The 25,749-nt window shown below is 48.9% G+C and overlaps 1 protein-coding gene across 1 annotated transcript in view; it reads right to left on the reverse strand.

Annotated features, from left to right (window-relative positions):
* The window catches only part of LOC143975968 (myosin-IIIa-like), a 192,336-nt gene that overhangs the window by 108,377 nt on the left and 58,210 nt on the right, over window positions 1–25,749 (reverse strand). Inside the window, exons 4-5 of the mRNA XM_077478497.1 lie at window positions 19,933–20,063; window positions 18,684–18,786 (exon numbers count right to left, since the gene is read on the reverse strand). Of these exons, the coding sequence (XP_077334623.1) occupies window positions 18,684–18,786; window positions 19,933–20,063 (234 nt within the window). The remainder of the gene's footprint in view (window positions 1–18,683; window positions 18,787–19,932; window positions 20,064–25,749) is intronic.

Genomic DNA, 25,749 nt, shown 5'->3' on the forward strand with positions numbered 1-25,749 from the left:
CCACTAACTCCTGCAGATGCCTTTTTTATAGAACAGCAGAGTTAAAGGGGTATATACAGATGTATACTGTGCTGTGCTGGAGGCACACACAACTTCCAATAACTCCAGCAGATGCCAATCGGGCCCAAATAGAGAACAGCTATGTAGGTGGATAATAGCGGTATGTACTGGGTACAGAGCACGCACACAGCACGCACTATCTCCTGACACTACTGACTGCAAGCTCTATTGTTAAAGATGGACCACTAGCTATATAGGTGAGGTGAATATCACGGTGTATACTGCGGTCAGGGCACGCAGACAATAACAAGAAAACAGCAGAGTTAAAGGGGTATATACAGATGTATACTGTGCTGTGCTGGAAGCACACACAACTTCCAATAACTCCAGCAAATGACAATCGGGCTCAAATAGAGAAGAGCTATGTAGGTGGATATAGCGGTATGTACTGGGTACAGAGCACGCAGACAGCACGCACTAACACTACTGACTGCAAGCTCTATTATTAAAGCTAGATCACTAGCTATATAGGTGAGGTGAATATAGTGGTGTATACTGCGGTCAGGGCACAGACAGTAACCACTACACAAGAGCAAAATAGTAAATCAGCCAAAAACGATTGGTGTGTAACTGTGTTGAAGGTACACAGAACACCCACTGCTTCAGATGCTAACAAACACTACACGAGGCCGCCTGAAAGGCAGCTTTATATAGTGTGGGGCGTGCACTACACAGTCTGAGCTATGATTGGCCACAGGCAGGATGCCTGTGGCCAACCATTGCTCTCCTCGCTACTGGCGCTGCAATTGGCCAAGCATGCGGGGTCACAGTGCATGCTTGGCCAATCGTGAGACAGCAATGCATTGCGCCATCGCAGTGCATTGTGGGCCACACGAATTTTGCCGCGAACGGCCCAAACGTTCGGAATTCGGCGAACGCACGAACGACCGATGTTCGAGTCGAACATGCGTTCGACTCGAACATGCGTTCGACTCGAACACGAAGCTCATCCCTAGTGGTGGGCGAATTAGGAGGAGAACACTCACCCTGTGCGGTGGGCAGATGCTGGAGTCCCGAGGACAGCAGGGAGCTCTGATGTGCCTGTGAGGAAGAGGACCGCGCCGAGGATTCTCGGCTACCGCTGGCGCCATTTTGGCCGCTCAGCACGTCAGGTGATGGGAAGTAGTCCGTCAGTTTTCTGGGCAGAGATGTTCCCTTTCGTCTCTTTAGCATGGCCGCTCACTGTGTGGGGACCGTCGGGTGATCGGGAGATATTTTTCTCTTCTCTATAGCCGCTATAGCAGTCGCTGTGGCTGGGTTTCTGCGGAGCTGAAGAATCAGGCAGCCATCCGCACGAGCCGTCAAGCCACGCCCCCTTCCTTTATCTAGATACACCACGTCTACGGGCCTTCCTTTATCCAGATACACCACGTCTACGGGCCTTCCTTTATCCAGATACACCACATCTACGGGCCTTCCTTTATCTAGATACACCACATCTACGGACCTTCCTTTATCTAGATACACCACATCTACGGACCTTCCTTTATCTAGATACACCACGTCTACGGGCCTTCCTTTATCCAGATACACCACGTCTACGGGCCTTCCTTTATCCAGATACACCACGTCTACGGGCCTTCCTTTATCTAGATACACCACATCTACGGGCCTTCCTTTATCTAGATACACCACATCTACGGACCTTCCTTTATCTAGATACACCACATCTACGGACCTTCCTTTATCTAGATACACCACGTCTACGGGCCTTCCTTTATCCAGATACACCACGTCTACGAGCCTTCCTTTATCTAGATACACCACGTCTACGGGCCTTCCTTTATCCAGATACACCACATCTACGGACCTTCCTTTATCTAGATACACGTCTACGGGCCTTCCTTTATCCAGATACACCACGTCTATGGGCCTTCCTTTATCCAGATACACCACATCTACGGACCTTCCTTTATCTAGATACACCACTCTACGGGCCTTCCTTTATCTAGATACACGTCTACGGGCCTTCCTTTATCCAGATACACCACGTCTACGGGCCTTCCTTTATCTAGATACACCACATCTACGGACCTTCCTTTATCTAGATACACGTCTACGGGCCTTCCTTTATCTAGATACACCACGTCTACGGGCCTTCCTTTATCTAGATACACCACGTCTACGGACCTTCCTTTATCTAGATACACCACGTCTACGGGCCTTCCTTTATCTAGATAGACCACATCTACGGGCCTTCCTTTATCCAGATACACCACATCTACGGGCCTTCCTTTATCCAGATACACCACGTCTACGGACCTTCCTTTATCTAGATACACCACGTCTACGGACCTTCCTTTATCTAGATACACCACATCTATGGACCTTCCTTTATCTAGATGGCAACTCTCCTCCTCATACAAGGTTAGTAGTTTAGTTTGGCAAGAACGATTCTTCATGAATCCATGCTGATTACTGCTAATGATACCGTTCTCATTACTAAAATCTTGTATATAGTTCCTTATCCTCCCTAAGAGCTTACATACTAATGATGTTTTGAAAGGTACTTCCGTTTATTTTTATTTTTTCTTTTGTCTTTTCTATGGACGATGATAGGAACTTATATGTTGTAATTAGAGTTTTATCTATACAGTTCATATAGTGGTATGCTCTATTCATGCACCCACCCTCTCTCTCCCCCCCTTTCAGCTCTTTGCCATCGCGGTCCCGGTTCTCATCTAGGGGGGGACCTTTTGGGCCTGTCCTTCCATTTCAGGAGAAAGAGTATAAAGTAGTTTTTTTTTTTTTCTTCCCTCCATATTGCGAGGGGCAACGATTTTCTGTAACCGCTGTGACCAGCTGATCCCATACATGGATTGATTTTGACACCCCAAGAGGTATATGTAAGTAATATTAAAATGCGTGCGTGCCCCTCCCTCTTTCTCCTCCAACCCATTCTTACTCCTTTTTTCTTTTTCCCTCCCCCTTTTCTTTTTTCCCTCCCTCTCTTCCCTTATGCACTGAGATTGTATACACAAATGTCTTTTTCTATTTTTTAGATTGCTTTTTTTCTAAAACAAACAAGCATAAATGAATGATCCCTGAAGAAGGAGCATGGTAAGACTCCGTAACGCGTAGGCTACATTGAATGCACAGTGTTCATCTGTTTAACTGCACTTTTTGAACGCATGTGTTCATAACGACTCAGTTCGAGAACATCATGCCTTCAGAAAAATAATTATAATATATACATATTGTTTCAAATAATATGATTGTATGAAGCAATCAATGTTTTGTGTTTTTTGAATATTTATGATTAGTGTTTTTCTACCTCGTTTCAATAAAGATACTTTATATATTTTTTACAAATCCGTTGTAAGTCTTACAGTCTATGCCTAAAAAGTCCCGCCCTTTTTTGAGGGGAAAACTTTTGACATTTTCTAATCCTGAGATGTTGGCTATACGTAGCGGAATGTATTGAACACCTCTTAATTTTTGATTTTTATACTATTGATATTAGGCTGACTGGTCTGTAATTCCCAGGGATGTATTTTGGTACCTTTTTAAATATTGGTGCTACATTGGCTTTTCTCCAATCAGCTGGTACCATTCCAGTCAGTAGACTGTCAGTAAAAATTAGGAACAATGGTCTGGCAATTACTTGACTGAGTTCCCCAAGTACCCTCGGGTGCAAGCCATCTGGTCCCAGTGATTTATTAATGTTATGTTTCCCAAGTCTAATTCTAATTCTGTCCTCTGATAACCATGGAGGGGCTTCCTGTGATGTGTCATGAGGATAAACACTGCAGTTTTGGTTACTGAAGCCCCCCGATTCCCTCGTGAAGACTGAAGAGAAGAATAAATTCAATACCTTCTCCATCTCCCCATCCTTTGTACCCAGATGTCCTTCCTCATTCTTTATGGGGACAATATGGTCTGTCCCCCCTTTTTACTGTTTACATACTTAACCACTTAAGGACCGCCGTATTGCCAATGTACGTCATTACAATGGCACAGGCAGGCACAAGCACGTACATGTACGTGCCTGCCTTCCAGCGGGTGGGGGGTCCGATCGGTCCCCCTCCCGCTGGATACGGCGGTCCGTTTCCCTCCAGGAGTGATCCGTGATGAGGGGATGGCCGTTGGTTTCTGGCCACCCCCTCTGGATCGCTCCTGGCCAATGACGAACTTCCTCCCACTGTGTATTGTTTACACAGGAAGGAGGAAGTGATGTCATTCTCCTCGGGGCGGTGTTTTTGACCGGACTACGAGGAGAAGACTAAAAGTAAGTGCACCAAAACACTACACTGACACACAGGCACACAAACCCCCCCCCCCCGATCGCCCCCCCCCCCCAGTCACAGTGTCACTGATTGCATTGATCATTTCTTTACTGATCAATGCATTCAGTGTCAGTTGTAAAAGTAAAAACTGTCAGGGCAGTTAGTGTTAGGTCCAGGGTAGCCCCCTATCACCCCCCAATAAAGATTTAACCACCTGATTGCCCCTAGAGTTAACCCTTTCACCCCCTTTTGCCAGTGTCACTAAGCGATCATTTTTCTGATCGCTGCATTAGTGTCGCTAGTGTCGCTAGTTAGCTAGTTATTTTTTTAGGTTCACCGCCAGGTTTTTATATCGCTAGGTACCCCGATATACTACCCAATAATGGTTTTAACATCCTGATTGCCCCTAGTTAACCCTTTCACCCCCTTTTGCCACTGTCACTAAGCGATCATTTTTCTGATCGCTGCATTAGTGTCGCTACTGTCGCTAGGTAGCTAGTTATTTTTTTAGGTTCACCGCCAGGTTTTTATATCGCTAGGTACCCCGATATACTACCCAATAATGGTTTTAACATCCTGATTGCCCCTAGTTAACCCTTTCACCCCCTTTTGCCAGTGTCACTAAGCAATAATTTTTCTGATCGCTGCATCAGTGTCGCTAGGTAGCTAGTTATTTTTTTAGGTTCCCCGCCAGGTTTTTATAGCGCTAGGTACCCTGATATACTACCCAATAATGGTTTTAACCCCCTGATTGCCCCTAGTTAACCCTTTCACCAGCGATCACAGTATAAGTGTCACTGGTGACGCTGGTTAGCCAGTTAGTTATTTAGGTTCCCCGTCAGGTTTTTATATAGCGCCAGGGACCCCCATATACTACCTAATAAAAATTTGAACCCCCTGATTGCCCCTAGTTAACCCTTTCCCCACTGATCACCGTATAAGTGTTACAGGTGACTCTGGTTAGTTTTCTTTTTATAGCATCAGGGCACCCACCATTTATTACCCAATAAAGGTTTAACCCCCTGATCACCCGGCGGGTGATATCAATTAGGTTTTAGGGTCAGGGTCTGCGTCGCCCCAGGCAGCGCTAGGTTAGTGCCAGTACCGCTAACACCCACGCACAAAGCATACACCTCCGGTAGTGGTATAGAATCTGAACAGATCAATATCTGATCTGATCAGATCTATACTAGCGTCCCCAGCAGTTCAGGGTTCCAAAAAAACGCATTGTTAGCGGGATCAGCCCAGATACCTGCTGGCACCTGCGTTTTGCCCCTCCGCCCAGCCCACCCAAGTGCAGTATCGATCGCTCACTGTAACTTACATAACACTAAACACATAACTGCAGCGATCGCAGAGTCAGGCCTGATCCCTGCCATCGCTAACAGGTTTTTTGGTAGCATTTTATATTTAAATCCTGAAGGCAGTACATGGTTTTCGGGGCCCCGTACGTGGCTAGGCTCCCAAAAAGTCCCCCACATGTGGTATCCCCGTACTCGGGAGAAGCAGCAGAATTTATTTTGGGGTGTAATTTGACTTATGCCCATAGCATGTGTGAGCAATATATCATTTAGTGACAACTTTGTGCAAAAAAAAAAAAGTTTGTAATATTCCCGCAACTTGTGGCAAAATATAAAATATTCCATGGACTCAACATGCCTCTCAGTAAATAGCTTGGGGTGTCTACTTTCCAAAATGGGGTCATTTGGGGGGGTTTTGTACTATTTTGGCATTTTATGGCCTTCAAAACTGTGACAGGTAGTGAGGAGTGAAATCAAAAATTTGCACCCTTAGAAATCCTGAAGGTGGTGATTGGTTTTCGGGGTGCCCGTGCGCGACTAGGCTCCCAAAAAGTCCCACACATGTGGTATCCCCGTACTCAGGAGAAGTAGCGGAATATATTTTGGGGTGCAATTCCACATATAACTATGGCATGTGTGAGCAATATATCATTTAGTGACAACTTTTTGTTTTTTTTGTCATTATTCAATCCCTTGGGACAAAAAAAAAAAAATATTCAATGGTCTCAACATGCCTCTCAGCAAATAGCTTGGGGTGTCTACTTTCCAAAATGGGGTCATTTGGGGGGGTTTTGTGCCATCTTGGCATTTTATGGCCTTCAAAACTGTGATAGGTAGTGAGGTGTAAAATAAAAAATGTATGCCCTTAGAAATCCTGAAGGCAGTGCTTGGATTTCGGGGTCCCGTACGTGGCTAGGCTCCCAAAAAGTCCCACACATGTGGTATCCCCGTACTCAGGAGAAGCAGCAGAATGTATTTTGGGGTGTCATTTCACATATAACCATGGCATGTGTGAGCAATATATCATTTAGTGACAACTTTTTGTAAAAATTTTTTTTTTTTGTTTGTCATTATTCAATCCCTTAGGACAAAAAATAAATAAATATTCAATGGGCTCAACATACCCATCAGCAATTTCCTTGGGGTGTCTACTTTCCAAAATGGGGTCATTTGGGGGGGGGGGTTGTACTGCCCTGCCATTTTAGCACCTCAAGAAATGAGATCGGCAGTCATAAATTAAAAGCTGTGTAAATTCCAAAAAATGTCCTCTAGTTTGTAGACGCTATAACTTTTGCGCAAACCAAAAAATATTCGCTTATTGACATTTTTATTTACTAAAGACATGTGGCTGAATAAATTTTGCCCTCAATGTATGACTAAAATTGAGTTTATTCGATTTTTCTTATAACAAAAAGAAGAAAATATCTTTTTTTTTCAAAATTTTCGGTCTTTTTCCATTTATATCGCAAAAAAAAAAATAAAAAAAAAAAATTGCAGAGGCAATCAAATACCATCAAAAGAAAGCTCTATTTGTGGGAAGAAAAGGACGCAAATTTCGTTTTGGGTGCAATATTGCATGACCGCGCAATTACCAGTTAAAGCAGCGCAGTGCGAAATTGTAAAAAGACCTCTGGTCCTTAAGGTGTTTATTGGTCCGGGGCTGAAGTGGTTAAAGAATTTGTTGGGATTTTTTTTTGCTCTCCTCCGCTATGTGTATTTTATGTTCTTTCTTAGCCGTCCTTATTGAACCCTTACGTTTCTTGTTGCATTCTTTATAAAGTCTGAATGCTGATGATGATCCCTCAACCTTGAATTTTTTGAAGGTCTTCTCCTTTGCTTTTATATGCATTTTTACATTGGATTTAGGCCATCCAGGACTTTTGTTCACTCTTTTAAATTACCCAATGGGATGCATTAGCTAATGCCCTTATTTAATATGCTCTTAAAACAAACCCATCTCTCCTCCGTGTTCTTTGTTCCTAAGATTTTATCCCAGTTTATGCCTTCTAGTAAGGTTCGTAGTTTAGGGAAGTTGGCTCTTTTGAAATTCAGTGTCTTTGTATTCCCCTTATGTTTCCTATTTGTGTGATTAAAGGCCCGTACACACGGTCGGACTTTTTGACAACAAACATGCAAATTAGCTGTTTTGGAGCAACATTCGACTGTGTGTACGCTCCATCGGACAAACTTTTTCTGTTTTCATCGGACTTTTGTTGGCTGTGCGAACGGACAAACTTTTTGACAACAGAAGTCCGATGGAGCAAAGTCCGACCGTGTGTACGCAAAGGCATCGGACTTTTGTACAAGGTACAAACACGCATGCTCAGAGCCTATGCAAACGATCAGACTACAATACAGAAGTTGACCAAAGGTGGCGCTGGAGTCATTGAACGTCCTCTTTTGAAGCGGCGTCCGTACGTTGTGACGTCATTACGTTCGTGTTTGTTGTCAAAAAGTCCGACCGTGTGTATGCAATACAAACTTGTGGACCACGCCCTTTGTACAAAAGTCCACGGGAAAGTTTGTACAAAGTCCGATCGTGTGTATGAGGCTTTATACTGAAGCCAATTGACCTGTGATCGCTGTTCCCTAAATTGCCCCGTATTTACACATCTGTGATCTGTATTGTTGGTAATCAGTAGATCCAGTAACGCTTTATTTCTAGTTGGTGCGTCTACCATCTGACCCATAAAATTGTCCTACAAGACATTTAGGAACTGGCGAGCCCTAGAAGAATGCGCGGTTCCCTCCACAGAGTCTACGTCTGGATAATTAAAAGGACTGATTCATTTTTATAAGGCCTCATGCACACGGACGTTTTTACAGCCGCTTTTTTGAGCTGCAAATGGCATAGGCGTTTTTAAGCTGTAAAAAAAAACCCAGGACCAGTGCGTTCTGTGGCGCGGAGCTAGAGCTGTAAAAACGCGAATCGCGGGAAAACGCGCAAAAACGCGCAACATATTTTCTTTGTTTTCTGAGTGCTATAGCCAAAAGATGTGTTTCTTTAAAAACGCTACTTAACACGAACGCTAAAAAACGCGCAAAAACGCCAATGCAATACGCGGTAAAAATCACGTTTTTAAGGCCGATTTTTCCAGGCGTGGGAGCTAGCTTTGCAGCCAGTTTTTTAAAACGTCCGTGTGCATGAGCACTAAAAGTCAAATGATCCACAGAGTGTGAACAGACGTGTTCTATGATCAGTAACGAAACCTCCTGCATCACTGAATGCCCGTTCTGAAAGCACGCTGGATGTAGGGCAGTCCAACAACTCAACTGGGCAAGTTCTGGCCAGTGTTCTATTCTCATGGCCCAGTAAGTCAGTGGATCGTCAGCTGGAAAGCTCTCCATCTCTGTTTTGGCCCCGAGGTGATCGTCCACCATGTGATGCAGATGCTGCCGATGGGATGTGGAAGCCGACAGCCCTGGGCAGCGAGGGCTGAGAAAATTCCAAAATGCCTCACTTAGGCGGACGCCTTCTCCAACGCTCCTCTCTTGACCAACAGAAGACTCAAAACTACGTTTTCCACCACACTGTAACCTACTGGAGTCAGGAAAATGTTCAAAAAAATCCTCTTTAATGTGTCTTCAAGAGATTTTTTCTTCTGCACTCTCTGTGGGGACAGGTTGAGTTTTTAGACCTTCCCCTTACAACGGTGGTCAAGGAGGGTTGCCAGCAAGTAATCATCCTTCTGCTTTATGCCACGTATTCTTGGGTCCTTTTGCAGGCTTTGAAGCATGAGGTTGCCCATGCGCCTCAAATTTGCCAAGGCTTGAAAAACAGACTGCATAGGGTCACTTAGGATGATGCATCTGGAACTTCCTCCTCCCAGCCACGTACTACTCCCAAGGGTCCTGGGGTTGGAAAGCCATCACTTACAGATAGACGCATGTCTTCCTCTTCTTCGAAGCCTATGAAAGTGCCAGAATAATCCTCCTCCTCCTCCTCCCCTCTCTACTCCTGTGTGTTCTGTGACCAGGGCAGGACTTACCATTGGGCTTGACTGGGCTCAAGCCCATGGGCCCCGCCCAATAGGGGGCCCCGCTGAGATACATAGCAAAGTGTACTCGGCTCGGCTCCACTCACAGTCACGCCCAGTCCCGCCCTATGATGGACATAACACATGGACTGGGCGTAACTGTGAGCCAAGCCGAGTACACTCGGCTACTCTTGGCTCCGCTCGGGACTGCGAGAGGACCCAAGCAGGGCCATCTTTAATATTGATTGGACCCCGGGCAAAAAAAATTTGGGGGGCCCCCTCCCATGCAATTTCACTCTCCACCTGCTCTGAGACATACAATAAATAGAAGCTGGACTTAAAATCAGTTTACTGTATCAGGTCAGGCAGCAATTGTGATTGGTTGCCAGAGGTTACAGCGTATCATTACTGCTTACTGACTGGTTGCTAGAAGTTAAAGCACACATTACGGCTCACTGATTAGTTGCTAGAGGTTACAGCAAATGATTTCTGCTTGTTAATTAGTTGCTAGAGAATACTGTACAGTAATACTGCTCACTGATTGCTAGAGGTTACAGCACATCATCTCCTCACTGCAGGGAAGCATGATACACATATGAATGCCACCTTTATTTACATATCAATGCAGCTGGCCACAGCCATTTGTAATGCCGCTGCTATTTGCATATGAATGCCAGTTATTTACATGTAAAAACAGGATCTGCAGGTGAGTCATCTGTACACAACAACAGGGCTAAAACTTCAAGGGACAAGGAAATTTAAACTGGGATAGTTGGCAAGTATGAGGCAGCTGCTTTGGGCCCCACAACAATGACAGGGCCCAGGGCAGCTGCCCATTTTGCCCTGCCTTAAAGACAGCCCTGGACCCAAGAGCCATTTTTAAACTTCAAGGCTACAAATGACACTGGGGCAAGGCTGCAAATGACAAGGCTACACTGACAAGGCTGCAATGACACTGAACAAGGCTGCAGATGGACAATGATAAGGCTGCAGATGGACAATGATAAGGCTGCATTGATAGGCATTTAAATGTAAGTTTTTTCATTAAACTTCCCTCCTAAACTTGGGGTGCGTGTTATACACCGATAAATACGATAATATATAGAAGGTAGGGCCCGAAAGTGACTCAAGCCCAGGGGCCCCCACCACCCTAAGTCCTGCCCTGTCTGTGACATAGGAATGATGGGGTCTGGATAAAGTGGGCCTTGAGAGGAAAGGAAGTCCTCCCCTTCCTCCTGCTGCTCATCCTCCAGTGCCCTGTCCATAATGCCATGCAGAGTCTGCTCCAGCAGGAACACAACAGGGATTGTGTCACGGATGCATGCACTGTCACTGCTCACCATCCTTGTGGCCTCCTCAAATGGCAACAATACAGTGCATGCATCCTTAATGATCAGCCATTGGCGTGGGGGAAAAAAAAAGTGGAGGTGGCCTGAGCCTGTCATCGTGCCGTACTCACACAAGTACTCGTTGACTGTCCTCTGTTGCGTGTATAGTTGCTGCAGAATTGCCAAAATCGTGTTCCACCTGGTGGGCATGTCAAAAATCAGGCAGTTTATGGGCATGTGAAATTCCCACTGAATTTCAGCCAACCGAGCACTGGCTGTGTAGGACCGCCTGAAATGGCTACAGACTCTTCTGGCCTGCTTTAGCACATCTTGCAACCCTGGGTACATATTTAGGAAATTCTGCACCACCAAATTGAGGACATGTGTCTTTCCCTGTCTAAGGACGGACAGGAGGTCTGAGCCATTATCGGACACCACCATTCCTGGCACAGGCTGGCGTGGTGTAAGAACCACCTCTGGGCCTGTCCCTGCAAAGCTGCAAGAATTTCTGCTCCGGTGTGGTTCCTGTCCCCTAAACACAGCAGAAGAACTGCATGGCACCTTTTAGCCAGACTCTGGGAATAGCCCTTTGAACGCTTAGGGGTACCTGATGTTCATAGGACAATTCGGCATAGGAGGGCATGGAGGTGGTGGAGGAGGAGGGGGTAGAGCTCACAGGACTGCCATCATCACCACCAGCTGTATGGAGACGTGGGGGCACAACAAGATGCAGCACTGAGCCCTGTCCTGCATCCTTTCGAGTTGCAAGCAGTGTTACCCAGTGTGCTGCAAACTAAATATATAATTCCTGCCCATGCTTCCTGGACCACGTGTCAGCAATAAGGTGAATTTTATGGCTGACTCCCTTGCCCAACATTGCCAGAACATTCCCTTCCACGTGATGGTAGAGATATGGAACGGCCTTACGTGAAAAGTAGTAGCAACTGGGAACCTGCCATTGTGGTACAGCACATTGTGCAAATTCACGGAAGGGGGCAGAATCCACCAGGCTGAAAGGCAGAAGTTGGAGAGCCAACAAGCTTGAATTTAGACGCTGGGCATGTGGGTGGCAGGGATTTTTTTTTTCACTGCAGCAGATAGGGCAGAGAAATTTGCTGCCTACAGTCTACAGTTGGTGGTGTGCTACTGGCAGATGTGCTGCTAGGACCTGGGACACCTTGTGCTATACCATCATCCCTATCAGTGGAGGCTGCTGAGAGGTAATGACTCGTTATAGCAGGGGCAGACTGAAGTGGAGGAGGAGGAGGAGGGGGGGGGACAGACTTGTGCCCCTTTTGTGTGGCTTTTAGGTGCTCTTGTCAAAGGGCTTAGTGGTTGGAGGTGAAATGCCTTGTTAGGTATGTGGTACTTAAATGGTTGGTGTTTTTGCCACGTTTGATGTTCCTGAGACACAGTTTGCATATAGTGACAGTGCGATCTGCTACAGATGTGCTGAAAAAGGCCCAGACAGCTGAGCTGTGGGGAGGGGGCCGGGAGATACCAGCTGCAGAATGGGGTGGAATGGGGTGGCTGCTCTCTACTCTTTCTTGATGGCGGCCTCCTTGGGGTTGTGCCGCCTCACCTTCAGTTTCCTCTTCTGCTCTATCTGGCACCCAAGCCGCATCAGTGACCTCATCATCATCATCATCATCCTCTCCATCTCCCTCTACATCTTCATCATCACCACTGGAGACAACTTGGCAATACGCTGCGGCTTGGGGAACATGAATGCCAATGTGTCTACCAGTGTTCCTCCCTCTCTCTAGCCTCATGTTCCTGTCATCCTCAACCTCAGAACCCACATCTGAATCCAGTAATGGCCGGGCATCATCAAGGAGCGAGTGACTGACGCTGTGGTCAAATAAATCTGACTCCTCCATGGCTGATGTTGGGGGTATGGCGGGAATAGATGTGGACAAGGAGGCAGGTTTATCCACTCTGGCAACTGCAGGGGACGGCACACTTGTCTCTGCTTGTGTGACAGAGGATGAGGAGGATGAGGAAGGTTTGGTAAGCCAGTCCACCACCTCCTCTGCATGCTGTGGCTGGATAGCACGGGGCAAACTCACTAAACAGAGGAAATGATGCCCTGCCTGAGGACTGATCACCACGTCCACCTTTGCCTCTGGACACATTTGTTGCTGCCCCCCTTACAGTGCCAAGGGAACATCTGCCTCTCCTTGTTGTCCTCCCAGACATTATTGGGAGGGAGGGGGGGGTGCTTATGTAAAGAAGAAGATGAGATCTGTACATAGATGCACTTTAATCAATGTAAAGAGGTGTTTGGTGCACTTTAATTTGAGTACTCACATTACACAGACACACTCCACGGATACACTATAATATACTGCAATATAATGCGCCAAACGTACAGCGACGCACAGAACTATATGGCGTTAAACTGGCAGTAATGCAATCAAATAGACGGTATTCAATCGTCACTATACTGACACTATCTGAACTGCTCCTACTCTAGCTATACACTAATGTAAAGATTAGACACAGTCTCAAATCCGTTTGTTCAGATGTTTGCCGAACAATGAAAGTTCGACCCGAACTTATGCTCGGGCTGAACCGTTCGCCCATCCCTAGTTGTAATATGTGGTTATAATATCTATATTCAGACTGGAAGGAAGTGGTATAATATATATATATATTTATTTATTTTTTATATTCAAAGGGTGCTTTATTGTCATTAATGCCACGTACACACGACTGGACTTTGACATCAAAGCTCCGACGGAACGATTCCAGCGGACCATTCGATCGTGTGTGGGGCTCCAGCGGACTTTTGATTTGCAAAAATCCGACAGACTTTAGAAATGGAACATGTTTCAAATTTTTCTGCCGGAACTCCGCCTGCTGACTGACCTTGACGATCCTGTTTCTGCACAAGACGGTCTTGGAAGGGGGAATGCGTCTGTCCAGCAGCTGGGTAAAGGTACAGGATATGGAGCCGCAGGCTCATCTTCCCATTTGCAGTTCCAGTGCTCGGGAGAAGAGGAAGCCATCCTCATTCACCAGCCACAGATCTCAAAATGTATGGATTGAATTGCCTTTTCATCGGAGGATGTTATGGATTACGAATCACCTGCCAAAGTGTTGGCACTGGGCACAAGTGCCGCCAACCTGTGTCCTGGATTTTCAGCAGTTCCAGAGACTTGATCGACTTTTCTGCTGAGGAATAACAACCAGGTGAGGCTCCTGCAGAAGAGCTGGCATCAGGGCCAAACATCACTGAGCTCTGCCCAGCAGACCGAGCCCCGGAATGTTAAAAACCACCCAGCTAAAGAGCTGGCAGCCGGACAGAGAGTCAATAACCTCTGCCCCACGCCTACTGATAACAATTATTCCTTACAGCCAAGAATGGAAGATCATTGAGAATGACTATGGGAGTTCACTCTGCCCGACTAATGCACGTCCAGACCAGGTGGAGGTCTGGGACCCGGTTAGTAGGGATGAGCCGATCGCCCCCTGGTTCGGTTCGCGTCAGAACATGGGAACAGACAAAAAATTTGTGCGAACACAAATGTGAAAAATCAAAAGTGCTACTTGTAAAGGCTAATATGCAAGTTATTGTCATAAAAAGTGTTTGGGGACCTGGCTCCTGCCCCAGGGGAGTGTTTGGGGACCCGGGTCCTGCCCCAGGGGAGTGTTTGGGGACCCGGCTCCTGCCCCAGGGGACATGGATCAATGCAAAAAAAAGTTTAAAAAAAAATTAATTTTTTTCAGGAGCAGTAACTTTTAATAATGCTTAAAGTGAAACAATAAAAGTGAAATATTCCGTTAGATTTCGTACCTGGGGGGTGTCTATAGTATGCCTGTAAAGTAGAGCAAAACGACATTTCTAAAGGAATAAAAATCATTTAAAACTGCTTGCGGCTGTAATGTAATGTTGCCCCCCCCCCCCCATCCCATTACCAGGCCCTTTGGGTCTAGTATAGATACTAAGGGGAATCCCGCACCCAAAAAAAAAAAAAGGCACGGGGAGCCCCCAGGCCCTATATACTTTGAATAGCAGTATACCGGCGGTCCCTAGGTTACAAACAAGATAGGGACTGTAGGTTTGTTGTTAAAGTTGAATCTTTTGTAATTTGGAACAGGTACATTTTGTAAGTTTAGCTATTTTTAAGCTTTTTGGATAACATAGGGAAGGGTTATCACCCCTGTAACATTTGTTTTGCTGTCTGTGTCCCTGTTCAGAAGATTTCACCTCACTTTCTGTCCCAATGACAATTGGATTTTGAAAATTTTGGGTTGTAGAAACAAGGATTGGCAATAAAGCATCCATGAAGACACCCGACGGGGCTGGCTTAGCCCTTCCTCCTCTGGGCTGGCCACTCAGCTGTTGGCTAATTGCCAGCTCTCTTCTCTTTCCACAGTTACCAGCTGTTCCCGATGATGCTCGTCTAACCTGCCTATTTAAAGCCTTCCTGCTCACTCTTTCCTTTGCCTTCGCGTTGGTCACATCACAGGGAACCATCTCCTGCTGTTTGTTTCAAGACTGGCTTGCTGACATCCCACCTGGCTTCTTATCCTGCTTGCGGTTGCTCTCCTTGGATCCCGGACTTCCGGCCTGGCTGATTACCCGATCTGGTTAATGAACTTTGGACTGGCTGATTACCCGATCTGGCTACTGGACTCTGGCTATGCTTGACTACGCTTTTTTCTATTTACCTTTTTATTTTTATTAATAAAATAGTGTGATTTTATTGTACTTCTGTCTAAGTTTGTTTCATGGTTTCTGACAACACCTTTTTCCCATATTTACTCTTACAGGAGATAATTTCCCTTCCTAGGGGTAGATTTCCTCTCACTTCCTGTTGTCTCCCTCCATATCCAAGTAGGCCTTAGGTGGTAATGACAACATCACTGTAAAGCCTCACTGCACTCTCGCAGTGCATTATGGGGCGTTACGTGGCGCTTGAATTTGGCGTGAAGGCCCCATAATGTTTTGGAGTTTTTTTTTTTTTTTTTGACGAACGGGCCAACACCCAATGTTTGAGCCTCAAACTCATGTTCAACCCAAACATAAAACTCATCCCTACTTGTTAGTTGACTTTTGATGGGGGAGAAATGTGATAGACTCACCCGGGACAGAGGCTTTTTGGAGGGGACTGAATGCTAGCCTCTTGCCTGCGGGCTATGGTCCCGGGCATTTGAGGGAGTACAAGCATTTAGGAAGATGTTCTGTTATGTAATGCAAAAGGGCATTATTAAAAAGGCCATGATGCTCTCTGCCAGCTTGGGACTCATAGCAGATGCTGATGTCATCAGCAAGCCTCCTGTCTGGGGCCGATGCCATAACATGTTGTAAGTAGGTCTCCTGCTTTGGTCTGAAGGTGTTCTGTGTTTATACTTATGATAATGTGTGTGGTGGTTTGTGAGTTAGGAGACCTGGAAGGTCAAACCTCTGAGTCACCTAGGCTGGTTAAATGACTAGTTAATTAGCTCATGTTAATTTATGTTTCGGGTTACAGTTTGCATTGTTAGGGTAATATGATCAGAAAGGGGGGGACCTCCTTCTCCAGTGTATAAAAGCCTATATTCTTGTTCAAATAAACAGTTCCAGCTTTGCAGCCAAACAAGTCCTGCCTAGTTCTTGGTTGCATCATGCAGCTATAATATCTAATATCTATATTCAGACTGCAGGAAGTGGTATATGACGGAAGCACTCAAGCCGAGTGTGGGACGTTTTGTTTCCTTCCTCCTCTACACTCCATAGATCGTACATGGTGCCCCCTTCCTCCTCTACACTCCATAGATCGTACATGGTGCCCCCTTCCTCCTCTACACTCCATAGATCGTACAGGGTGCCCCCTTCCTCCTCTACACTCCATAGATCGTACACGGTGCCCCCTTCCTCCTCTACACTCCATAGATCGTACAGGGTGCCCCCTTCCTCCTCTACACTCCATAGATCGTACACGGTGCCCCCTTCCTCCTCTACACTCCATAGATCGTACAGGGTGCCCCCTTCCTCCTCTACACTCCATAGATCGTACAGGGTGCCCCCTTCCTCCTCTACACTCCATAGATCGTACAATGTGCCCCCTTCCTCCTCTACACTCCATAGATCGTACACGGTGCCCCCTTCCTCCTCTACACTCCATAGATCGTACAGGGTGCCCCCTTCCTCCTCTACACTCCATAGATCGTACAGGGTGCCCCCTTCCTCCTCTACACTCCATAGATCGTACAATGTGCCCCCTTCCTCCTCTACACTCCATAGATCGTACACAGTGCCCCCTTCCTCCTCTACACTCCATAGATCGTACATGGTGCCCCCTTCCTCCTCTACACTCCATAGATCGTACAGGGTGCCCCCTTCCTCCTCTACACTCCATAGATCGTACATGGTGCCCCCTTCCTCCTCTACACTCCATAGATCGTACAGGGTGCCCCCTTCCTCCTCTACACTCCATAGATCGTACACGGTGCCCCCTTCCTCCTCTACACTCCATAGATCGTACAATGTGCCCCCTTCCTCCTCTACACTCCATAGATCGTACATGGTGCCCCCTTCCTCCTCTACACTCCATAGATCGTACATGGTGCCCCCTTCCTCCTCTACACTCCATAGATCGTACATGGTGCCCCCTTCCTCCTCTACACTCCATAGATCGTACAATGTGCCCCCTTCCTCCTCTACACTCCATGGATCGTACATGGTGCCCCCTTCCTCCTCTACACTCCATAGATCGTACAATGTGCCTCACTCCTTCTCTACACTCCATAGATCGTACAGGGTGCCCCCTTCCTCCTCTACACTCCATAGATCGTACATGGTGCCCCCTTCCTCCTCTACACTCCATAGATCGTACACGGTGCCCCCTTCCTCCTCTACACTCCATAGATCGTACAGGGTGCCCCCTTCCTCCTCTACACTCCATAGATCGTACATGGTGCCCCCTTCCTCCTCTACACTCCATAGATCGTACATGGTGCCCCCTTCCTCCTCTACACTCCATAGATCATACATGGTGCCCCCTTCCTCCTCTACACTGCATAGATCGTACATGGTGCCCCCTTCCTCCTCTACACTCCATAGATCGTACAATGTGCCCCCTTCCCCCTCTACAATCCATGGATCGTACATGGTGCCCCCTTCCTCCTCTACACTCCATAGATTGTACAATGTGCCCCCTTCCTCCTCTACAATCCATGGATCGTACAGGGTGCCCCCTTCCTCCTCTACACTCCATAGATCGTACAATGTGCCCCCTTCCTCCTCTACACTCCATAGATCGTACACGGTGCCCCCTTCCTCCTCTACACTCCATAGATCGTACATGGTGCCCCCTTCCTCCTCTACACTCCATAGATCGTACAATGTGCCTCACTCCTTCTCTACACTCCATAGATCGTACAGGGTGCCCCCTTCCTCCTCTACACTCCATAGATCGTACAGGGTGCCCCCTTACTCCTCTACACTCCATAGATCGTACATGGTGCCCCCTTCCTCCTCTACACTCCATAGATCGTACATGGTGCCCCCTTCCTCCTCTACACTCCATAGATCGTACGTGGTGCCCCCTTCCTCCTCTACACTCCATAGATCGTACATGGTGCCCCCTTCCTCCTCTACACTCCATAGATCGTACAGGGTGCCCCCTTCCTCCTCTACACTCCATAGATCGTACACGGTGCAACCTTCCTCCTCTACACTCCATAGATCGTACATGGTGCCCCCTTCCTCTTCTACACTCCATAGATCGTACAATGTGCCTCACTCCTTCTCTACACTTCACGGATCATGTACGGCGCCCCCTTCCCCTGGGGATAATGTACCTGCAGGATCTGCTGGCATAGCTGGCTGTTTCCGCGGCTCCGTCTCACCAGGTGGCGGAGGAGGAGTTTGGTGCTCTCAGTCTTACCCGCTCCGCTGTCACCACTGAAAACACAAAGAAATCCGATTCACACAAACCTGATTGATTGAGTCAGGACTGGGTGGGGCTTTCAGGACTCAAACTCTACCAAGCACAGCATTTTAAAAGAACACTCCGGTTTTATTAAACATCGACACTCAGGACCCAAACATTCTGAATATCCAATAGCCAAAGCTTTCCAATTTAAAATGTGTGTCAACCATGGCAACTGTACTCAGATTGTAGATAGATTTTCCCTATTCCTTATCCCCCTGCTCCTGTAATCTGTGGGATCTCTGCACAGAGAATTAAATCAGATGACGGCAGTATGGGATCTGATGTTCCAGGAATGTCCCTACATCATCCTCTCCGACGTGGTGGCATGGTCCCTACATCACTGGGAGCATCCTCCACCGTAGCTCTGTCACGGAGGGGAGAAGCCCTCCCCCTCGCAGTCCCGCCCACGAGGGGAGAAGCCCTCCCCCTCGCAGTCCCGCCCAGGAAGGGAGAAGCCCTCCCCCTCGCAGTCCCGCCCAGGAAGGGAGAAGCCCTCCCCCTCGCAGTCCCGCCCAGGAAGGGAGAAGCCCTCCCCCTCGCAGTCCCGCCCAGGAAGGGAGAAGCCCTCCACCTGGCAGTCCCGCCCAGGAAGGGAGAAGCCCTCCCCCTCGCAGTCCCGCCCAGGAAGGGAGAAGCCCTCCCCCTCGCAGTCCCGCCCAGGAAGGGAGAAGCCCTCCCCCTCGCAGTCCCGCCCAGGAAGGGAGAAGCCCTCCCCCTCGCAGTCCCGCCCAGGAAGGGAGAAGCCCCCTCCCTCGCAGTCCCGTCCCGGAAGGGAGAAGCCCTCCCTCGTAGTCCCGTCCCGGAAGGGAGAAGCCCCCTCCCTCGCGGTCCCGGAAGGGAGAAGCCCTCCCTCATAGTCCCGTCCCGGAAAGGAAGAAGCCCTCCCCCTCGTAGTCCCATCCCGGTGGGAAGAAGCCCTCCCCCTCGTAGTCCCGTCCCGGAGGGAAGAAGCCCTCCCTCGTAGTCCCTGTCCAGGAGGGAAGAAGCCCTCCCCCTCTTAGTCCCGTCCCGGTGGGAAGAAGCCCTCCCTCGTAGTCCCTGTCCTGGAAAGAGGGGGTGCTGGGGATTGGTGACCCTATAACATTACATACAGAATAAAGGGGAACTCCGATCACCTGATCACAATGGTCTGATTCCCAGATGAGCTCGTCGGATTGGCTTGTAGATTCCGGTACGCACGATCGGCCACGGCGAATATGTGCGGAGGAAGAGATCTGATTGGCTGAGAGCTGTACGTATCAGATACCTGCAGGAAAGATGTGAACTTGTATTAGAGGGGAATTCCAGACAAAGAAGAAGAAGACGATGACATCAAATGTATCCACACATACAAAATAAAAACCCCTCAGGGGACGGGCAGCAATTTTAGAGGGGAGGGATTTCAGACGAGAGGGGAGGGATTTCAGACGAGAGGGGAGGGGGATACAAAGAGCAATGTGAGTAACACAAATATAAATCACAACTCTGGCTGAACAGAACCAAATCCTGAGGAAGGAAAGATCTGAGGGGGTCCGGAACATTCCGAGGAGATCTCCACCCCCACCAGGGGTGGGACCACACCTAGACCTCATGTATCTCCCCAATGATATGACCCCCAAATTTTTTTTTTACAATGGCCTGGAATATGTACCCCAACACCAGACTCCCCACTACAACAATCCTCCGATCACCCCCTCTGTACCCCAACACCAGACTCCTCACTACAACAACCCTCCGATCACCCCTCTGTACCCCAACACCAGACTCCCCACTACAACAATCCTCCGATCACCCCTCTGTACCCCCACACCAGACTCCCCACTACAACAATCCTCCGATCACACCTCTGTACCCCAACACCAGACTCCCCACTACAACAATCCTCCGATCACCCCTCTGTACCCCAACACCAGACTCCTCACTACAACAATCCTCCGATCACCCCTCTGTACCCCAACACCAGACTCCCCACTACAACAATCCTCCGATGACCCCTCTGTACCCCAACACCAGACTCCCCACTACAACAATCCTCCGATCACCCCTCTGTACCCCAACACAAGACTCCTCACTACAACAACCCTCCGATCACCCCTCTGTACCCCAACACCAGACTCCTCACTACAACAATCCTCCGATCACCCCTCTGTACCCCAACACCAGACTCCCCACTACAACAATCCTCCGATCACCCCTCTGTACCCCAGCACCAGACTCCTCACTACAACAATCCTCTAATCACCCCTCTGTACCCCAACACCAGACTCCTCACTAAAACAACCCTCCGATCACCCCTCTGTACCCCAACACCAGACTCCTCACTACAACAATCCTCTAATCACCCCTCTGTACCCCAACACCAGTCTCCTCACTACAACAATCCTCCGATCACCCCTCTGTACCCCAACACCAGACTCCCCACTACAACAATCCTTCAATCACCCCTCTGTACCCCAACACCAGTCTCCTCACTACAACAATCCTGCGATCACCCCTCTGTACCCCAACACAAGACTCCCCACTACAACAATCCTCCGATCACCCCTCTGTACCCCAACACAAGACTCCTCACTACAACAATCCTCCGATCACCCCTCTGTACCCCAACACCAGACTCCCCACTACAACAATCCTCCGATCACCCCTCTGTACCCCAACACCAGTCTCCTCACTACAACAATCCTCCGATCGCCCCTCTGTACCCCAACACCAGTCTCCTCACTACAACAATCCTCCGATAACCCCTCTGTACCCCAACACCAGACTCCCCACTACAACAACCCTCCGATCACCCCTCTGTACCCCAACACCAGACTCCCCACTACAACAATCCTTCAATCACCCCTCTGTACCCCAACACCAGTCTCCTCACTACAACAATCCTCCGATCACCCCTCTGTACCCCAACACCAGACTCCTCACTACAACAATCCTCCGATCACCCCTCTGTACACCAACACCAGTCTCCTCACTACAACAATCCTCCAATCACCCCTCTGTACCCCAACACAAGACTCCTCACTACAACAACCCTCCGATCACCCCTCTGTACCCCAACACCAGACTCCTCACTACAACAATCCTCCGATCACCCCTCTGTACACCAACACCAGACTCCTCACTACAACAACCCTCCGATCACCCCTCTGTACCCCAACACCAGACTCCTCACTACAACAATCCTCCGATCACCCCTCTGTACCCCAACACCAGATTCATCACTACAACAATCCTCCGATCACCCCTCTGTACCCCAACACCAGTCTCCTCACTACAACAATCCTCCGATCACCCCTCTGTACACCAACACCAGACTCCTCACTACAACAACCCTCTGATCACCCCTCTGTACCCCAACACCAGACTCCTCACTACAACAACCCTCCGATCACCCCTCTGTACCCCAACACTAGACTCCCCACTACAACAATCCTCCGATCACCCCTCTGTACCCCAACACCAGACTCCTCACTACAACAACCCTCTGATCACCCCTCTGTACCCCAACACCAGACTCCTCACTACAACAACCCTCCGATCACCCCTCTGTACCCCAAATCCAGACTCCTCACTACAACAATCCTCCGATCACCCCTCTGTACCCCAACACCAGACTCCTCACTACAACAACCCTCCGATCACCCCTCTGTACCCAAACACCAGACTCACTACAACAATCTTCCGATCACCCCTCTGTACCCCAACACCAGACTCCTCACTACAACAATCCTCCGATCACCCCTCTGTACCCCAACACCAGACTCCTCACTACAACACTCCTCCGATCACCCCTCTGTACCACAACACCAGACTCCTCACTACAACAACCCTCCGATCACCCCTCTGTACCCCAACACCAGACTCCTCACTACAACAATCCTCCGATCACCCCTCTGTACCCCAACACCAGACTCCTCACTACAACAATCCTCTGATCACCCCTCTGTACCACAACACCAGACTCCTCACTACAACAGTCCTGCGATCACCCCTCTGTACCCCAACACCAGACTCCTCACTACAACAATCCTCCGATCACCCCTCTGTACCCCAACACCAGACTCCCCACTACAACAATTCTCCGATCACCCCCTCTGTACCACAACAATCCTCCGATAACCCCTCTGTACCCCAACACCAGACTCCACACTACAACAATCCTCTGATCACCCCTCTGTACCCCAACACCAGACTCCCCACTACAACAATCCTCCGATCACCCCTCTGTACCCCAACACCAGACTCCCCACTACAACAATCCTCCGATCACCCCTCTGTACCACAACACCAGATTCATCACTACAACAATCCTCCGATCACCCCCTCTGTACCCCAACACCAGACTCCCCACTACAACAATCCTCCAATCACCCCTCTGTACCCCAACACCAGACTCCCCACTACAACAATCCTCCGATCACCCCTCTGTACCCCAACACCAGACTCCCCACTACAACAATCCTCCGATCACCCCTCTGTACCCCAACACCAGACTCCTCACTACAACAATCCTCCGATCACCCCTCTGTACCCCAACACCAGACTCCCCACTACAACAACCCTCCGATCACCCCTCTGTACCCCAACACCAGACTCCCCACTACAACAATCCTCCGATCACCCCTCTGTACCCCAACACCAGACTCCCCACTACAACAATCCTCCGATCACCCCTCTCTACCCCAACACCAGACTCCCCACTACAACACTCCTCCGATCACCCCTCTGTACCCCAACACCAGACTCCCCACTACAACAATCCTCCGATCACCCCTCTCTACCCCAACACCAGACTCCTCACTACAACACCCCTCCGATCACCCCTCTCTACCCCAACACCAGACTCCTCACTACAACACTCCTCCGATCACCCCTCTGTACCACAACACCAGACTCCTCACTACAACAACCCTCCGATCACCCCTCTGTACCCCAACACCAGACTCCCCACTACAACAATCCTCCGATCACCCCTCTGTACCCCAACACCAGACTCCTCACTACAACACTCCTCCGATCACCCCTCTCTACCCCAACACCAGACTCCTCACTACAACACTCCTCCGATCACCCCTCTCTACCCCAACACCAGACTCCCCACTACAACAATCCTCCGATCACCCCTCTGTACCCCAACACCAGACTCCTCACTACAACAATCCTCCGATCACCCCTCTCTACCCCAACACCAGACTCCCCACTACAACAATCCTCCGATCACCCCTCTGTACCCCAACACCAGACTCCTCACTACAACAATCCTCCGATCACCCCTCTGTACACCAACACCAGACTCCTCACTACAACAATCCTCCGATCACCCCTCTGTACCCCAACACCAGACTCCCCACTACAACAATCCTCCGATCACACCTCTGTACCCCAACACAAGACTCCTCACTACAACAATCCTCCGATCACCCCTCTGTACACCAACACCAGACTCCTCACTACAACAATCCTCCGATCACCCCTCTGTACCCCAACACCAGACTCCCCACTACAACAATCCTCTGATCACCCCTCTGTACCCCAACACCAGACTCCCCACTACAACAATCCTCTGATCACCCCTCTGTACCCCAACACCAGACTCCCCACTACAACAATCCTCCGATCACACCTCTGTACCCCAACACAAGACTCCTCACTACAACAATCCTCTGATCACCCCTCTGTACCCCAACACCAGACTCCCCACTACAACAATCCTCTGATCACCCCTCTGTACCCCAACACCAGACTCCCCACTACAACAATCCTCCGATCACACCTCTGTACCCCAACACAAGACTCCCCACTACAACAATCCTCCGATCACCCCTCTGTACACCAACACCAGACTCCTCACTACAACAATCCTCCGATCACCCCTCTCTACCCCAACACCAGACTCCCCACTACAACAATCCTCCGATCACCCCTCTGTACCCCAACACCAGACTCCCCACTACAACAATCCTCCGATCACCCCTCTGTACACCAACACCAGACTCCTCACTACAACAATCCTCCGATCACCCCTCTCTACCCCAACACCAGACTCCCCACTACAACAATCCTCCGATCACCCCTCTGTACCCCAACACCAGACTCCCCACTACAACAATCCTCCGATCACCCCTCTGTACACCAACACCAGACTCCTCACTACAACAATCCTCCGATCACCCCTCTGTACCCCAACACAAGACTCCTCACTACAACAACCCTCCGATCACCCCTCTGTACCCCAACACCAGACTCCCCACTACAACAATCCTCCAATCACCCCTCTGTACCCCAACACCAGACTCCCCACTACAACAATCCTCCGATCACCCCTCTGTACCCCAACACCAGACTCCCCACTACAACAATCCTCTGATCACCCCTCTGTACCCCAACACCAGACTCCCCACTACAACAATCCTCCGATCACCCCTCTGTACCCCAACACAAGGGGGAGGGGCATTTACTGGAAAAGGAAGAAAATTTTGATTTTTATGATCATTTCCCCCATGGCTGTCACATGACCGGCTGTTCTATTTCCAGTAAATTCTGTGGGGGGCGGAGTCACTCATCAATCAGGCGATGATGTCACAGAACAAAGGTGAGGAAGATTTCAAGTTTTTCTTGTAGAATTCTTACTGCAGAAGATAACATTCCGCCGCTCCCCTCCCCCACCATTCCAGAACCTTCACTCTTCTAAAATCACCTTCCCCCACCTCCCCATCATTCTGGCTCCTTCACCGATCTATAATCACCCTCCCTCATCATTTTAGAACCTTCACCGATCTACAATCCCCCTCCCACCAAATACAGATTCTTCGCCGATCTATAATCACCCTCCCCATCATTCCAGAACCTTCCCCCATCAGACGGGCACAGGGCTCCCCCAGATTCCCGATTTCGGAGGCCTGATGATCCCGCCAGAAATAGCGCCTCCACCTCACATACTACCCCATTCCCTT

The sequence above is a fragment of the Lithobates pipiens genome, unplaced genomic scaffold (assembly GCF_037356315.1).
Source record: "Lithobates pipiens isolate NorthernLeopardFrog02 unplaced genomic scaffold, aLitPip1_a1.2 Scaffold_13, whole genome shotgun sequence".
NCBI classification, from domain to species: Eukaryota; Metazoa; Chordata; class Amphibia; order Anura; family Ranidae; genus Lithobates; species Lithobates pipiens.